A 15241-nucleotide genomic window follows, 5' to 3' on the forward strand; every position below is an offset into this window, starting at 1 on the left:
TTGGCCATGTTTTCCATTCTTGCGGCAATCGCCGGATCAGTTGCGCTAGTACTTGAGACCGTTCCTGGTGTAGGGGTGAGGATGATAGGGTCATTGGCGAAAGGTAGGGGATGGTTGAGGCTGAGGTCTGTTACGTCTTCTACATGACCGTCTACCGGAATGGGGGGGGGGAAAGGATTGAGAGTGCTCATGTCGAAGTGTAGTTGCTTCGCTAAGTGTTGCATGTGCTTTTACGGAAACGTTTTGTCGCGTTTCCCACAGACGGCGCCAATTTAACGTAGTAAATTATATTGATGTGATACGCTGTATTCCTTGATGATGTAGTACGCCGTGCTCCTTGTTTGTTTCCTGTCACAAGTAGCACGAGCTGTCAAAGTAAAGACCACGGTGGCGTGGCCTTCAACTCTCCGACGCTCAAGTTAGGCTGATGGTAATTTATGCAGAGTAACAGTGAAGGGTGTAATGTACTTCCCTTATGAGGTCAGGGATTTGACCTTTTATTGTTGAGTCGAGGTAGATCATTTACTCCTTTTCCGGTGTGGGACAAGGTCCAATTAAGGTGTTTTTTTGTCTTCTTTGGGATGCGCGTGACAGCGCGTCCATAGTTGATTTGGGCCGCGGGGCGACCCAATGTACAGCCAGTGCGACTGGCTCTCCGCTGGTATTGCGAGGCTGGGCTATATGTTAGCCTTAGCGCGCTGATAGTTATGCTGATTATGGCAGACATAAGCCTATGCCAACAAGACCCCCCAAGTTCCCAGTTCAGGGAGGCAATTTTTTGACTGGGGAGTTAATAATTAAGCATTTCACCATAATCAGCGGTGGGTCTTACGGACTCCCCCGAAGTCCCCCAATCCCTGGTTAAGGAATGTTGAGTTGTTGATGATGTAATGGACTGTGTCGAGCCTCTTTGGGTGTTGGTTGGTTTTGCAGCGTAGTAAACCTTTATGCGCAGGACGTCTTTGGTCGTTATCTTTGAGCGTAATGCGTCCGTCATAGCATAGTAAATCTTTTATGCATTGGATGCCTTTGATCGCAATCTTTGAGTGTAGTGTGTCCGTCATAGCGTAGTGAATCTTTACGCGTAGGACGTCTGATCGCTATCTTTGAGCGTAATGCGTCCGTCATAGCGTAGTAAATCTTTACGCGTAGGACGTCTTTGATCGCTATCTTTGGCGTTGTATCGTGGGCTGAGAGCAGCGCGATTTGCGCTGTGGTCAGAATGTGTCGTGCATGCATTGGGCGGACGTGCCGTGGACGGTTCAATTTCGTGGGAGGTGACGTTATCCGAGGAGGCAGTTATTGCATGCAGTTAATGCGTGTGTGATCGAAGTGTTGTCTCGGTAACTCATGCCACGTGCTGGGATCTGGGGCGATGTCTTTTGGGTCGACGGCTAAGATGTGAGTAACGGTTTTCTGTATCCGACGATTAAGGAGCGTTTTTGAGAAATCAACGGGCGAGATGTGGTATGATTTTACTATAAAAGGGTGAAAGGGATAGGAGGGCTGTCATTATCGACAGTTCCAAACTTTTGAATTCTGAAAACTCTCTCGTTCCCTCCTTTGCTCTCTCTCCTATTCTTCAAGCTCGGACGAAAGCTTACCAGGATCTTTGTGCGAATTGGCTTTTGAGGTATGTTTTGATCGGAATCTCCTATATGCGTTTTGTGCTTTTGGTTGTTTGCTGGTGACTTTGTGGTTATAGGGTAAGGCATTGGTTTTGGGTTTGGGTTATTTCCATCGAATTTGGTAGGTTTTGGGTCTGTTATATCTTTGGATGAGTGTTTTCCGGCTAGGTGGGGTATTTGTGAGGGCAGTTATTGATGAGTTTTGGCCGGTAGTTGGGTTTTATGTTCTTCGTGTTCTTCACGTTCTTCATGCTCTTTCTTGCGAGGTTCGTAGGCTAGATCCAATTAACTTTCTGACTTCTAGTTTTAGGTTGTTCGTCTTTGACTTCGGTGTTGCTTGCTGCGGCGTAATGCCTAGGATAAATATACTAAACGATAGCGATTCCGTGCCTGCAGAGGGAAGTTGGTTCGCGTCGTCATCCTCTGAGTCATGGACGAGTGAATTGGAGGCCAACTATTTGAACTTGGTGCGATGAATCGGTGGTAACGACTCGCGTTGTGAAGATCGCGCCTCTGTCTTTGCGAGGGTGCTAGCGAATTCGGAGACTAGTGAATCGTTAGGCACCATGGAGTCAAGACATGAGGAGGTTGGAGAAAGTGAAATGAGTCCCGCTCCAAGCTAAGACCAAGGCGTACGTGAGCGTATTGCGAGCGCTTCGGGGACTAGTACATCGGGCCCGACACTGAGTCCCGCACCTGTGAGGCGCTGGTTAGACGACGGAGTGCAAAAGTTGGAGGTTGAGGAACCGCAGGGAGCTGACTCCGTCGCAGTGCTTGCTTACGTGGAAAAGTTCAAGCTACCTGCTACGAACGTTGCCCGGTCAATTGAGCTGGATGAGTATGGTTCGATATTACCTGATGGTTATGCGTTGGTCAGTCCCTCTGTATTGCAGCTCGGGGTGGAATTGCCATTGGATCCGCGTCTGCAGTGTTTGGTGGCCGAGTTCGGCTTGGCTTTTGGTCAAGTCAGCTACGACATGTGGCGAGTTATTCTTGGTCTCTGCTCGCTTTGTCACCTGTCAGGATGTCAGTTTCCCACTGCGGCAGAGGTACTTCACTTCTTCAAGGTAGATAATAACCAATTAAATGGTAACGGAGGGACTGCGCGGTTCGTTAGGCGAGACGAGCGTAGTAAGTTCCAAGTATTGGAGAATTGGCCCTCCTCAGAGGCTAATTGGAGGAAAAATAGCTTCATCGTAGAGAGGGGGTGGGAATACGGGCGTATTAACGGGGTAGAGTATCTCTCGGAAAAGGGTATTCCCTGGCGATTTCAAGCCATTAACTGTAGGTCTTAATGTCTTACTAAATTTTTGCTACGGAATAATTGCTTGCTGACTGTTTTTTTTTGTTGCGCAGCGGGAATGAGGTTGGTACTGTCGGAGCGGGAGGTCGATCGCGTCAAATGTGTGACGTATTTTTGGAGGTGTCAAGGTGAGGATTTAGTCCACGATTTGAAGGTGTTGACGAACCCGTACCTTTTATTCGAGCAAGGACTACTCCGCCGCCCTCGTGAGTAAAAGCACTACGCTCTCAGTTTCCGTCTATTTTTTGTTTTATAGCGTACTAATCTGTTATTGCGTGTACAGCTACGACGAGAAGTCGGAGCGTATCTGCTACGCGAGATTCCTACAGCAAGAAGACCCCGACGTAACTCCCAACACCGATGGGCTAGTTGTAACCATGCTGAAACGCGTAATAGCAAAGAAGGTGGCGGTGTCCACTGAGACGGTGAATGCGACCACGAGGCGGGTTGAGGATTCGGCGCAGGTCGTAGATTTGCCCGTACCCTCCCACACGAGCTTACCGAATGAGCAGGGTTTTCCTCATTGGAGTGACACGGAAGGTGTAGGCCGTATCGATGCTGATCCGCTGTTGGCTACTCCAAAGGATTCCCAAGAGGTCGGGAAGAGGAAGAAGGTGCAGAAGACGGGCGCCTCCTCGCGGAAAGCAAAGTCCGCTGCCGCTCTTGAGGACGTGGAGGACATTATGGTCGAAGCTCCGCCACCCAAAAGGAAAAAGGCTACGCAGAAAAGGCCCATCACATTCACGGCCTGAGGGGTCGGGGGACTGCGACGGCCTGAGTGGTCCGGCCTTGAATTACATAGCCCGCTTGATCTGACAGCGACAAGAGCAGTGAAGATGGTTTTCAACCTGCTCAACGCGGAACGGGATGCCCTTGAAGCGCAGCGTCTTCTCGCCGAAGTGACTGAGCGGGATGGCAACCACGCCACAAGTGTCTGGGCCAACACCAATGCCAAGTTAGAGAACGTGGCGAACCTGCAGGAAGATCTTCGACAGGAATTTGCCCATCGGGAGGTGGCTGAGTCGCTGGCGAAGTAGATGGCCATGGAGAGGGATGCGGCGCAGTCAGCCCTTGTTGAGGCCGAGGAGCTTGCGAGACAGGCGAGAGAGGAAGCAGAGGTTGAGAAGGCATGCGTGGCGGAGGAGGCTTCGGCTAGCACAGTGGCTGCCTTTAAAGCATCCAGTGATATGACTGAGTACCTGGAAGGGTACTACGTCACAGCCGTGGGTGATATGATCGTGCAGTTCCAGGAGCTGGAAATGCTAGATCATGCGGACTACGAAGTTCGGTTAAGGGAGAAAGGCTTAGAAGCGTCGATGATGCCGCATGAAATGGTCTCGCCTTTCTCGCAGCATTCTTCTACTACGGAGGCTGAAGTGCAAGGAGAAGATGGTAAGAAAACTTCTGACTCTTCTTCTTCTGGTTTATCTTGTGATAATGACATGTCTAATTCTAATCTGGAGATTCCTTCTCCTACTCCTCTTTCGCAGAGCGTTAGAGTGCACAACCGCCGCAAGGCGAACCGGGGCAAGCGGCGGAATTAGATGCTGCGCGAACCAGTGATGCGGTATGAGCGACGCTAGCATAGTAAGCTGCGAGGGAGGAGTAGGATGGGGGTTATAAAGATATGGCGTAATGGAAGAGCATCCCTCATCCCTGTAGTGCTTTATCATCTGCTTTTCATTTCATTGTATTTTTCCAATTTCCCCTTTTTTGTAATGGGCGTTGTGCCGTACTGGTTATCTTTAATGAATAGAAGTCATTTTGGGTCCTTCAAGTGATTTCTTCTATGTTATTGCCGTAGCAATGTTATGTGATTGTTGTTTTATACTTTTATCTACATGCTTAATACTATCTTTGTTGTGCGCACAATGAAATAGTCTGTCGAAGGAATTTAATTGCCATGGTACGCTAGCCTACTAGCGTAGTAAGGATTAATGGTTTGAAAAATTCCTCATTTCATTGATTTCTTGGCCGTAGCCATTTTGTACAAAGATTTCTTTGGCAGTGTGCCGTAAGTACTTAAAACAGTCCAAGTCCATGTGTTGCGCTACGCACGGACCTTTACTTGTAGTATTACTTAAGCTGTTCCATGTTCCAAAGGTGGGCTACGCGCAGACCTTTACTTGTAGTAGTACTTGTTCTCTAGACAGTACGTGTTTGGTGCCACGATTTCGACGACTTTGTATGGTCCATCCCATCGCGGGCGTAACCCGGTGACCTTTGTTTGGACCTTCTTTAAGACCCAGTTGCCGAGTTGAAGTGTCATGCTCTTTACTCTGGAGTTATAGAAGTGTGCCACGCGCTGTTTGTTTAGAATGTTGTAATGGTGCCCTACGATGCGTTTCTCTTCCAAGAGATCTTTATCAAGCTGCATATTTTCCGAGTTGGTCTTGGGATCAAACAGCGAAACCCGTTGTGTTGGCTGGATTACTTCGATGGGAATTACTGCTTCCGTTCCATACATTAGGCAGAAAGGGGTCACGCCCGTGGCTTCTGTTGGTGTGGTACGGATTGCCCATAGTACCTCGTCGAGCTTCTCGGGCCAAAGTCCTTTGACTTCATCCAGTTTTTTCCTAAGGAGGCCCTTGATCAACTTGTTGGCGGCTTCCACTTGCCCGTTAGTTTTGGGGTGCACAACGGATGCGAATTTGAGCGTAGTCCCTCTTGCTCTACACCATGTGATGAGGTGATCGTTATTGAATTGTGTGTCGTTATCTGTGATGATAGACTCCGGCGTACCGTGGTGGTAGAAGATGTTGCGTTGCAGAAAGTTTTGGACCTTCTCGGTTGTTATGGCGGTTAGGGGCACAACCTCGATCCATTTGGAGTGATAATCGATGCACATAATGACCTACTTAAATTGGCATTTCCCGACGGGAAGCGGGCCTATCAGATCCATTCCCCAGAGGCAGTTGATCCACTGGCTGATTATGTATGATAGTGGTTCTGAGGGTTGGTGTGGTATGGGCCCGTGAATTTGACATTTATGACAAGATCTGGCTAGCTCTTGTGCATCAGCGGCTATTGTGGGCCAATAATATCCCGATCGCAGTGTTTTACCAGCTAGCGCCGGCTGCCGTAGTGGTTACCGCAGTCTCCGCTTTGAATTTCGTGTAAGATCTGCTTGCCTTCTTCGCTTGTAGCGCATCTTAAACTGGCGTTCAGCAGGACTTGCCGATAGAGTGTGCCGTTTCGCAAGTGGTATCTCACCGCACGCCTCTTTAGCTGCCTCGCGGCATCCTTGTCTTCGGGTAGCTTGCCATCGCGCTTAAGTGCTATGATCTCATCCATCCATGAGACTTGGTGTCGCTCTATCTGGCATATCTGCTGTAAAGTCTGGGAGATGGAGGGATGGTGGAGAATTTTCAACCCTGGTATCCTTATGGCATTGATGTGGTTGCGCCGTGGCGAGTCTTGCTAAGGAGTCCGCCCTTGCGTTACTGGCCCTCGGGATTTGAGTGATGTGGTAGAATTCGAATAGTTTCAACAGCGTCGTGGCGTAAGCCAGACATGCTGCTAATTTCTCATCTTTGGCAGTGAAAGATCCGGTAACTTGATTAACTACGAGTTGAGAGTCGCTGAATACGTTGATACTAGTTGCACCAGTGCTGAGGACCAACTGTAGTCCTGCAATCAATGCTTCGTACTCCGCCATATTCTTGGAGGCAGCAAAGTTGAATTTGAGGGCGTACTCTAGCTCGAGTCCCCCCAGTCCGCTCAAGATGATTCCCGCTCCGCTGGATTTGGCGCAGCTGGAACCGTTTACGTGCAAGTTCCATGGCGAAATTGTGGTGGAGTTTATGACATCGTCTGGTGCAATTTCCGCCATATCTCGGGGTATCATTTCTGTAATAAAATCAGCTACGGCTTGTCCCTTTATGGCGGGTCGTGGTTTGTATTCGATGTCGAATTCTGTCAGTTCGATAGCCCACTTACTCAGTTGCCCGGAGTGTTCTGGATTCTGTAATACTTATTTGAGAGGCTAATTTGTAAGTACGTGGATACTGTGAGCTTGGAAGTAGTGGCGCAGTCGTCTGGCTGCTATGATAAGTGCAAGGGCTAACTGTTCCAATGTTGGGTATCTTGTCTCTGGACCGTTCATGGCTCTGCCTGCGTAGAAGACTTGCAACTCTTTAGTTCCATTGCGGCGAACTTAGGCGCTACTGACCGCGGTTATAGATACTGCGAGGTAAAGGTACAAAGGTTCTCCTGGCTGCAGGGTTGACAATAATGGTACGGCGGCAAGGTAGTCTTTTAACCCTTAAAAGGCTTCTTGGCAGTCAGGTGTCCATTCGATCAGCTTGCTCTTGGAGAATGGTTCACATTTGTCGGTCAGTCTAGAGATGAATCGAGATAACGCCACGAGTCTGCCTTGAAGGGCTTCCACATCCTTCTTAAGTACCGGCTGCGCCATATCTAGAATGGCTTGTATCTTTTCCGGGTTTTCCTCTATGCCACATTGACTGGCGATGTAGCCCAGGAACTTACTTGTGGTCACGCCGAAAAAACATTTTTCCGGGTTCAACCGCATCTTATATTTTTTGAGCACATTGAAGATGGTTCGGAGATTGGCTACGTGGTCTTCGGCCTTGATACTCTTGGCCAACATGTCATCTACGTAAACCTCAATTTCTCGACCGATGTGTTTGTCAAACATTTGTGTGACGCAGCGCACGTATGTAGCCCCTGCATTCTTTAACCTGAAGGGCATGACGTTATAACAGTAAAGGCCTCTGTCAATAACAAAGGTTATAGCTTCCTGATCCGTTGGGTTCATGAGTATTTGATTGTACCCGGAGTAGGCATCCATCATGCTTAGTAACTCATGACCGGCTGTTGAATCGATTAATTGGTCGATTCGAGGTAGAGGGAAACTATCTTTAGGGTATGCCTTATTTACATTCTTGTAATCCACACACATTCGCCATTTCCCATTGGCTTTACGGACCATGACACAATTTGAAATCCACTCAGGGTACTGGACTTCCCTAACGACTTCATGCCTTTCAATTTGTCGACCTCTTGACGTATTGCCATGCTTTTCTCATCATCGAAGCCCCGACGCTTTTGTTTAACTGTGTATGCGGAAGGTTTGATATGCAGCTCGTGCGTGATGATGTCAGGTGAAATATCGGGCATATCTTCGTAGGACCATGCGAAGACTTCCATGTTGTCTCCTAAGAAGCTTGTTAACTCCTTCTCAACTGTGGGACTAAGAGTTGCGCCAACCTTGATCTTTCGCTCTGTGTGCTGCGGGAACGGTGTGATGCTTTTCAAGGAAGATTCGGGATTCACTGGAGTTTTGGCTTCGTAAGGTGTAGTCTTTTGCTTCTTCTTACTTTTTGGTACTTCGCCGTCTCGCGCGTCGACAACCTTGTCGGTCAAGTTTGTTGCAGCATGTACCGCTAAGATTTCGTGACGGTTGCGCGTGCACCTAATCGCGCGTGTTTGGCTGCGGATAAGTCGTTGACTGCGGATCCTGTGTCGATCATCATCTTCTCTACATCCCTTGAATAAGTCGTTGACTGCGGATCCTGTGTCGATCATCATCTTCTCTACATCCCATTGTCCACCCAAGACTGCGTCAATGAGGAAGGCATCGTCATTGGGTAAGGAAATGTCAATTTCCTCCTCCTCAGTGAAGGTGATATGCTTCCATTCTTCCTTCTGTCTCTTGGTGTTTCCCCCTGTCATAGCGTACACTTGCCTTGGATGGTTACTGCGGCTGAAGCGCTTTTTTGTCGGGTTGGACATGTTTGCCCGGTTGGACATGACAGGTTTTCTACAACGGCAACGACGTTCTACTGTACCCTTGGCTACGCTGCTCGGACCCCTGTGTCGCCGTTGGTTCTTAATGTGCGGAGGGTTTGGCAATCATTCATGTTGTGGCTTCCATTTTCATAAAACCTGTATCACTTAGCAGTCTCCACTTCGGTTTGAGGGCGTTGTGGCCTTGCAGGCTTCCTCAACGTCCCTTGATATTTGTGAAAAAAGTCTTCCAGGGTTTCTTCCCTCGGTGGTGTATGGCCACTGCGACGACGCATCGCGTTAACTTGGCGAGGATCTCTGTTGTCGCGGCGCTCGCCGCCGAGTCTCTTGCTCTTATCCCAGCCTCTGTGCCGATCGTGGTTGCGTGTGTCATGGTGGTTTGACTGATGCCACTCTCTTTTCCTTCCTTTGCTGTGGTCTTCCATGCCGAGAAAGAGCTCACGCTGTATGGGGATGGTGTTTGTGTGTATGGGGGTCTGCGGCGCAGTGCTTTTGTCTGATGGTACCGGGGTTCACTTTTCCCCGTATGTGACGTATTCTGCCTGAGCGTACCGCACTGCCTGAGTCATGATGTCATGGTATGTGGCGTCACGCTCTCGAAGATCTACGTTGATATGGAACAAGAAGTTTTCTGACCACAACCCTTCCTTGAATGGAGCAAAAGTGAGTGTTTTGTTCAGGTTTCCGCATTTGGATGCTGCTGTCTGCCATCGCATGACAAAGGCGCCTAACGTTTCCCTGTTTTCCTGCTTTACTTGGAATATACCGTCAGTTTTGTGTGCGGCCCCGGCCATGAGGATGAACCGATTGAGGAATGCCGTTGTCAACTGCGCGAAAGAATCCATGGAGTTCGCCGGCTGTTCGAAGAACTAATTCATACCATCCCCGTCTAGTGTCTCGCTAAACAGGTGGCAGAGTGTGGCGTCACCAAATTCTCTGCTAGCAGTAACTTTTTTGAAGTTATCTATGTGCCGGAATGGGTCGCCTTCGCCTGTGTATGGTGTAATTTTCTGACTTTTGGATTGCAAAGGGCGTACGGTATTCATTATTTGCGTGGTGAAGGGGCATGGCCTGGCCGGGAACACTGGTCGGTACCGCGGGTTAGCGTCCCGCTGCTTTATTGTGTTTCGCCGCTGCAATATCAGAGCTAGTGTGGGATCCGTGCTGTGGTCAGTTGTCTGGGGTCTAGAGCGGGAGGTGACGCTCGTGCTTCCCTCTTCACGGTTGGGAATACGCCGTGGTGATGGTGGCCGCTTCTGGGCGAGTTCGGAATGAGTCAAGCTGATGCTGAAGTTAACTTGTTCCCGTCCTTTCGTTTGCGCACTGTCTTCGCATTGCGATTCGTCGTGTTGATGACTGCGTTCAGCCCGCTCAAGCTGCGCTCGCATCCTGTCCCTCTCGGCTTGCAAAGCCACAGCCTTCTCGCATTCAAGTGCTTCGTGCTGCTGGCACTCGGCTAGGTCTTTGGCCATGTTTTCCATTCTTGCGGAAATCTCCGGATCAGGAGTTGCGCTAGTACTTGCGACCGTTCCGGGTGTAGGGGTGAGGATGATAGGGTCATTGGCGGAAGGTAGGGGATGGTTGAGGCTGAGGTCTGTTACGTCTTCTACATGACCGTCTGCCGGAGTGGGGGGGGGGAAGGATTGAGAGTGCTCATGTCGAAATGTAGTTGCTTCGCTAAGTGTTGCATGTGTTTTTACGGAAACGATTTGTCGCGTTTCCCACAGACGGCGCCAATGTTAACGTAGTGAATTATATTGATGTGTTACGAAGTATTCCTTGTTATGTATTATGCCGTGCTCCTTGTTCGTTTCTTGTCACAAGTAGCACGAGCTGTCAAAGTAAAGACCACGGTGGCGTGGCCTTTAACTCTCTGACGCTCAAATTAGGCTGATGGTAATTTATGCAGAGTAACAGTAGAGGGTGTAGTGTACTTCCCTTATGAGGTCAGAGATTTGACCTTTTATTGTTGAGTCGAGGTAGATCATTTACTCATTTTCGAGTGTGGGACAAGGTCCAATTAAGGTGGTATTTTTGTCTTCTTTGAGATACGCGTGAGGGCGCGTCCGTAGTTGATTTGGGCCGCGGGGCGGCCCAATGCACAGCCAGTGCGACTGGCTCTCTGCTGGTATTGCAAGGTTGGGCTATTTGTTAGCCTTAGCGCGCTGATAGTTATGTTGATTATGGCAGGCATAAGCCTATGCCAACATCACTTCTCCTTTGCATTCAAGAGCCAAAACTCTACCAAAATACTACCTCAAACATCCTTCACCAAAACAGCAAGTCATTCTTCCCCATATACAAATTCCATCTCCACCAAAATCACCATTGAAGACATACCTCCAAGGTTCCTATAACGTGTGATTCTCGTAACTCATCTCCACGGGTTTGTTCGTTTTTGATTTTTTACAATACTTTATCTATGAAGATTGTAGTATGATGTTTGTGTGGGATTATTGTTATGTATTAAGAATCGAAATTTTCAGATTGTTTTATTGGATTTTTGGATCTTTGCCGAATTGATGGGTTCCTATAATTAATGAGTTTGTATTTCTATTGTTGTGTTCTAATCATCTTTCTCATACTTTTAGATAATTTTCAGATATGTGCATATGAATTTAGTGCCTAGATGCAGTCCCTAGATTGTGTTTGAGTGCTAGATTCATCAACCATATTGACACAAATCGAATCATGCCCTAAGTAGGTTCGGTTTGTGTTGATTAAAAGTGGTAAAAATTCTGGAAATTTGCATGTGAAACCATGGTGGGTGACGTCATACATGAAGCATGTCTCCAACAAAGATTTGGTGTTTAAATGTAATCTTGTTTGATTTCTACTCTAAGTGTTATTGAATTCGATTGTATGCAAATTTAGATTAGGCCCTAAGTCAATCTAAATGTTAATTGAAATCATGAGCGTTTATTTTTGCCCAAATTTCCTCACCAGACAGAGTAGAGGGTCTTGGCCTAAATTCACTGAACCCATTAAATGCGTGGCCAACAGATCGCCAATGGTGGTCTTGGGGTAGCCATCTGCGGTGACCCTCATATACCATCCTCCCACATATGTGTTCTGAGCAAACATCATCCAAACAAATAGGACACGCCTTATACCCATGGGTACATGAGCCTGCCAACATTCCTAAACCTGGAAAGTCACTGATTGTCCACAAAACTGCTGCTTTCATCATAAAAGTGGATCCGTCATACCGATCAAAAGTATGGACTCCATGCGTGAATAATGTTATGAGCTCGTCGATCAATGACTCCATAAACACACTAAGACATTTTCCTGGAGACTTAGGACCTGGAATCAACAAAGCCAGCATATTAAATTCCTTCTTCATACACATTGATGGAGGCAAATTATACGGTATCACAACAACAGGCCACGTGCTATGCAAGGTTCCCATTGTTCCAAAAGGATTGAAACCGTCTGTTGCAAGTCCAAGACGCACATTTCGAGTGTCGTGGGCAAAACCAGGAAATGATCTATCAAAATGTTGCCATGCCTCTCCATCTGCCGGGTGTTTGAGAGAGTCATCATCATCTACACGCCTCTCTCCATGCCACCTCATTGCCTTTGCAGTGTGCGGCGACATGTACAAACGCTTCAACCTTTTGGTCAGAGGGAAGTAACGGATCACTTTCCGGGCAATTTTAGTGTTCTTCCTACCTTCTTCATGTGGCATCCATCTTGGAGTTAGGCATTTAGGACAATAATGAAGACTTTTGTTATCTTTGTAAAACAACACACAATTATACTCACATGCATCAATTGTTTCATAACCCAAACCGATATCTTTCAAGATCTTTTTAATCCTTTGCATATTAAGGGGAAAAATGTGTCCAGGAGGAAGCAAGTCTTTGATATAAGTACATATGTCGTTAATACTTTTGTCAGACAATCCATTATCTACTTTCAATTGCATTGCTTTTAAGACGGCACTCAAAACTGTCTCAGTGCTACCATCATACAATGGGGTCTGGGCTTCCTGTAAAAGCCTATCATACTTTTCATAATCATCATCTACAACATCACTAAACGTAGGCTCACCATCAGTAGTCGGGTCATCTACTGCATGAGGATCATATCCAGGGTAATACGGGAAAGAATCATGAATAAGCTCTGTGATTGGGTTCATGGAAGGACCGACATCACCACTAGAAGATGCCCTTTGCTGAATGTATCGCCTTCGAAGCTCACTCATGTTTGCTTCATTTGAAACTTCACCGTGATGGTCCCATACTGTATAAGTGCTCATTATACCCCTACAAGACAAGTGTGCATACAAGTTGTGTTCTGTCACCGTTTTGTGGTTACAACAATCTACGCACGGGCAACGGTAGTAGACATTCCCATTATTGTTCTTACGAGCCCAGTTCACAAAAAGATATATCCCATCAAGGTATCTGTTATCACTTCTATGGTATTGCATCCAACTCTTGTCTGGAATATCTGTCATAACTGAAATAGTAAATATGCATTAAGTTAGTAAAAATATACAATACATGCATGTAATATACTTATTCTTATTGCTCTTCTTCGCCTTATGCCTTCGGTTAGGGTCCTATCCCATTTAGGAGAACACTTCCTTTGTTAAGCTTCTTGTTTTCATGAGTTTCAATTTTGGTTTTGGAAAAATTTCGGCAGCATCTCCATACAGTTCCCCAAGTGCACAAATATCTAAACCTAGTTTGCACTTGAGGAACAATATAGGGAGATCCTGTTGAAATCAATATCCAAAACTAAAAATGAAATCACATGAAGTGCAAGGTCGCTCAACAAAGTCATGTTCTCCCAAACTGTCCAAAAATGGGACAATTCAAGAATCAAATGCCGTACAAGTGATTCTCGAACGGGAATTCTAAGTTAAAAGCAACCGGTGAATTATTGCAAGAGTTCACTCTTACACACATTCAACCGGATAATAAACACATACTTAGTAAATAAATTAAAATAAAAAAATTCATGAATAAAGCATATATTTGATTTTCACATTCACTAAGTCTATATGCAAAAACTATTCTGCACTAAATTAATCTATACATATAACTTGGACAAAACCAAAATCAACACTACATACATATATTAAGTGATGAATAAAGTACTGATTTTATCATAAATTGAGTAAATTAATACTAAACTCTTAAACACTAAATTGAAGCTCTAAAATGAACCAAATTCAAGCTCTAAAACACCAAATTCAAGGTCTAAAATTGGGTAATATCCTAACACTAAACTCTACAATAAACCTCCAATTGCATGAGTACATTAAAACTAAACTATAAAACACTAAATTCATGCTCAAATAAACACAAAATATGGTAAAAAAAGATGAAGAAATGATATAGAGTTCATGCTAACCTCACAAATCAATGAGAAGAGAGCTAGAAGAAGGTTTACACCACTTACTTCAAATTTTCTCCCAAATCTCTTCAAAATCGCAGCTGCAGCATCATTTTTCAATTTCAGATCCAGTTTCTGTTTGTCTTTAAGGCCAACTGCCTAAATAGATTTAAAAACGTTAAAGCGACGGAATAAATCAATGTTCGTCTCTATAGAGTTTAAGCGACGGCAGTGTTCACTGTCCGTCGTTCCAGATCTTCCTTAAGTGACGAACTCAGTTATCTGTCGCTTAAAGTGTTTTGGGCGACGGACGTTGTCCAATGTCGTCAGATGTCGTCGCTCAAGAGTGAATCTGGCGTAGTGCATAGATGTATACATGATTGAGAAGAAAGCGATCCTTGTATGTTGTCAATTAATCGCGCGCCACAAGTGCAATGCATGCATTCATGGGCTTCTTACAGGCAGCAGCTAATGAGCACATGCATACATGACAAACGATCCCTCGGGCTATGGGAAAACTTAATTAGCAACTGTCCTTTTCTCTTCATATCTATCCAGACACTACAGTGACCAACTTGTTCTTTGTAGCTTGCATATAAATTCTATTATCATGTAAGTGTAGGAAGATCTATATATCTTCCTGAACTAGCTAAATGGCCAATAAAAGTGGAAGCATCCAAGAGGTGATCGATAGCATACATAGATTAGGTCTAAGGAACTATCATCTACTTGGGAATTAGCTGATCTTCAATGACAGTAGCTACATACTGTGTATCTCGTCTTCTTTCTGCATGAGAGAAAGTGTCTCCGAAATTGTCCAACGTACCAGCGGATCGGTTGGTTTACTTATCATCGCAAGCTGCTTATGATCAATTTTAAGGTGGTTACTTTGCTACTTTGCTGCACTTTTTTATTTGCTACACTGTTAAAGCTTCTTCAATTCTGTGGCAAAGTGCTACAGTTTTTGGTGCAAATATTTCTTTTGGCTAGGCTTTTCATCTATACTCAGCTAGTGCTTCTTATCATAGAAAGTCACATATCATGTGCTGCTATATACGTATATCACTTTCCTGCATGTCTGAGTTCTCTAAAATGACAACTATATATCTTTCCTTTCTTTTTTGTTGAAAATCAACTATATATCTTTAACACCTGCGAACGGCAGCTGTTGTTTGGGCTCAAAATCTTC

At 45.9% G+C, this 15241-nt stretch overlaps 1 protein-coding gene across 1 annotated transcript; it reads right to left on the reverse strand.

Annotated features, from left to right (window-relative positions):
- Nucleotides 1–11602: 11602 nt before the first annotated feature.
- On the reverse strand, nt 11603–13168 carry LOC126796922 (uncharacterized). The gene has a single exon (XM_050523637.1). It carries the CDS (start codon nt 13166–13168, stop codon nt 11603–11605), a length of 1566 nt encoding a protein of 521 aa, XP_050379594.1.
- Nucleotides 13169–15241: the final 2073 nt, after the last annotated feature.

Source organism: Argentina anserina, chromosome 6, assembly GCF_933775445.1.
Source record: "Argentina anserina chromosome 6, drPotAnse1.1, whole genome shotgun sequence".
Classification (NCBI taxonomy): domain Eukaryota; kingdom Viridiplantae; phylum Streptophyta; class Magnoliopsida; order Rosales; family Rosaceae; genus Argentina; species Argentina anserina.

Bases quoted from the DNA above. Each gene is read 5' to 3' on its own strand.
- LOC126796922 (XM_050523637.1), bottom strand. From the start codon at position 13,168: ATGACAGATATTCCAGACAAGAGTTGGATGCAATACCATAGAAGTGAT.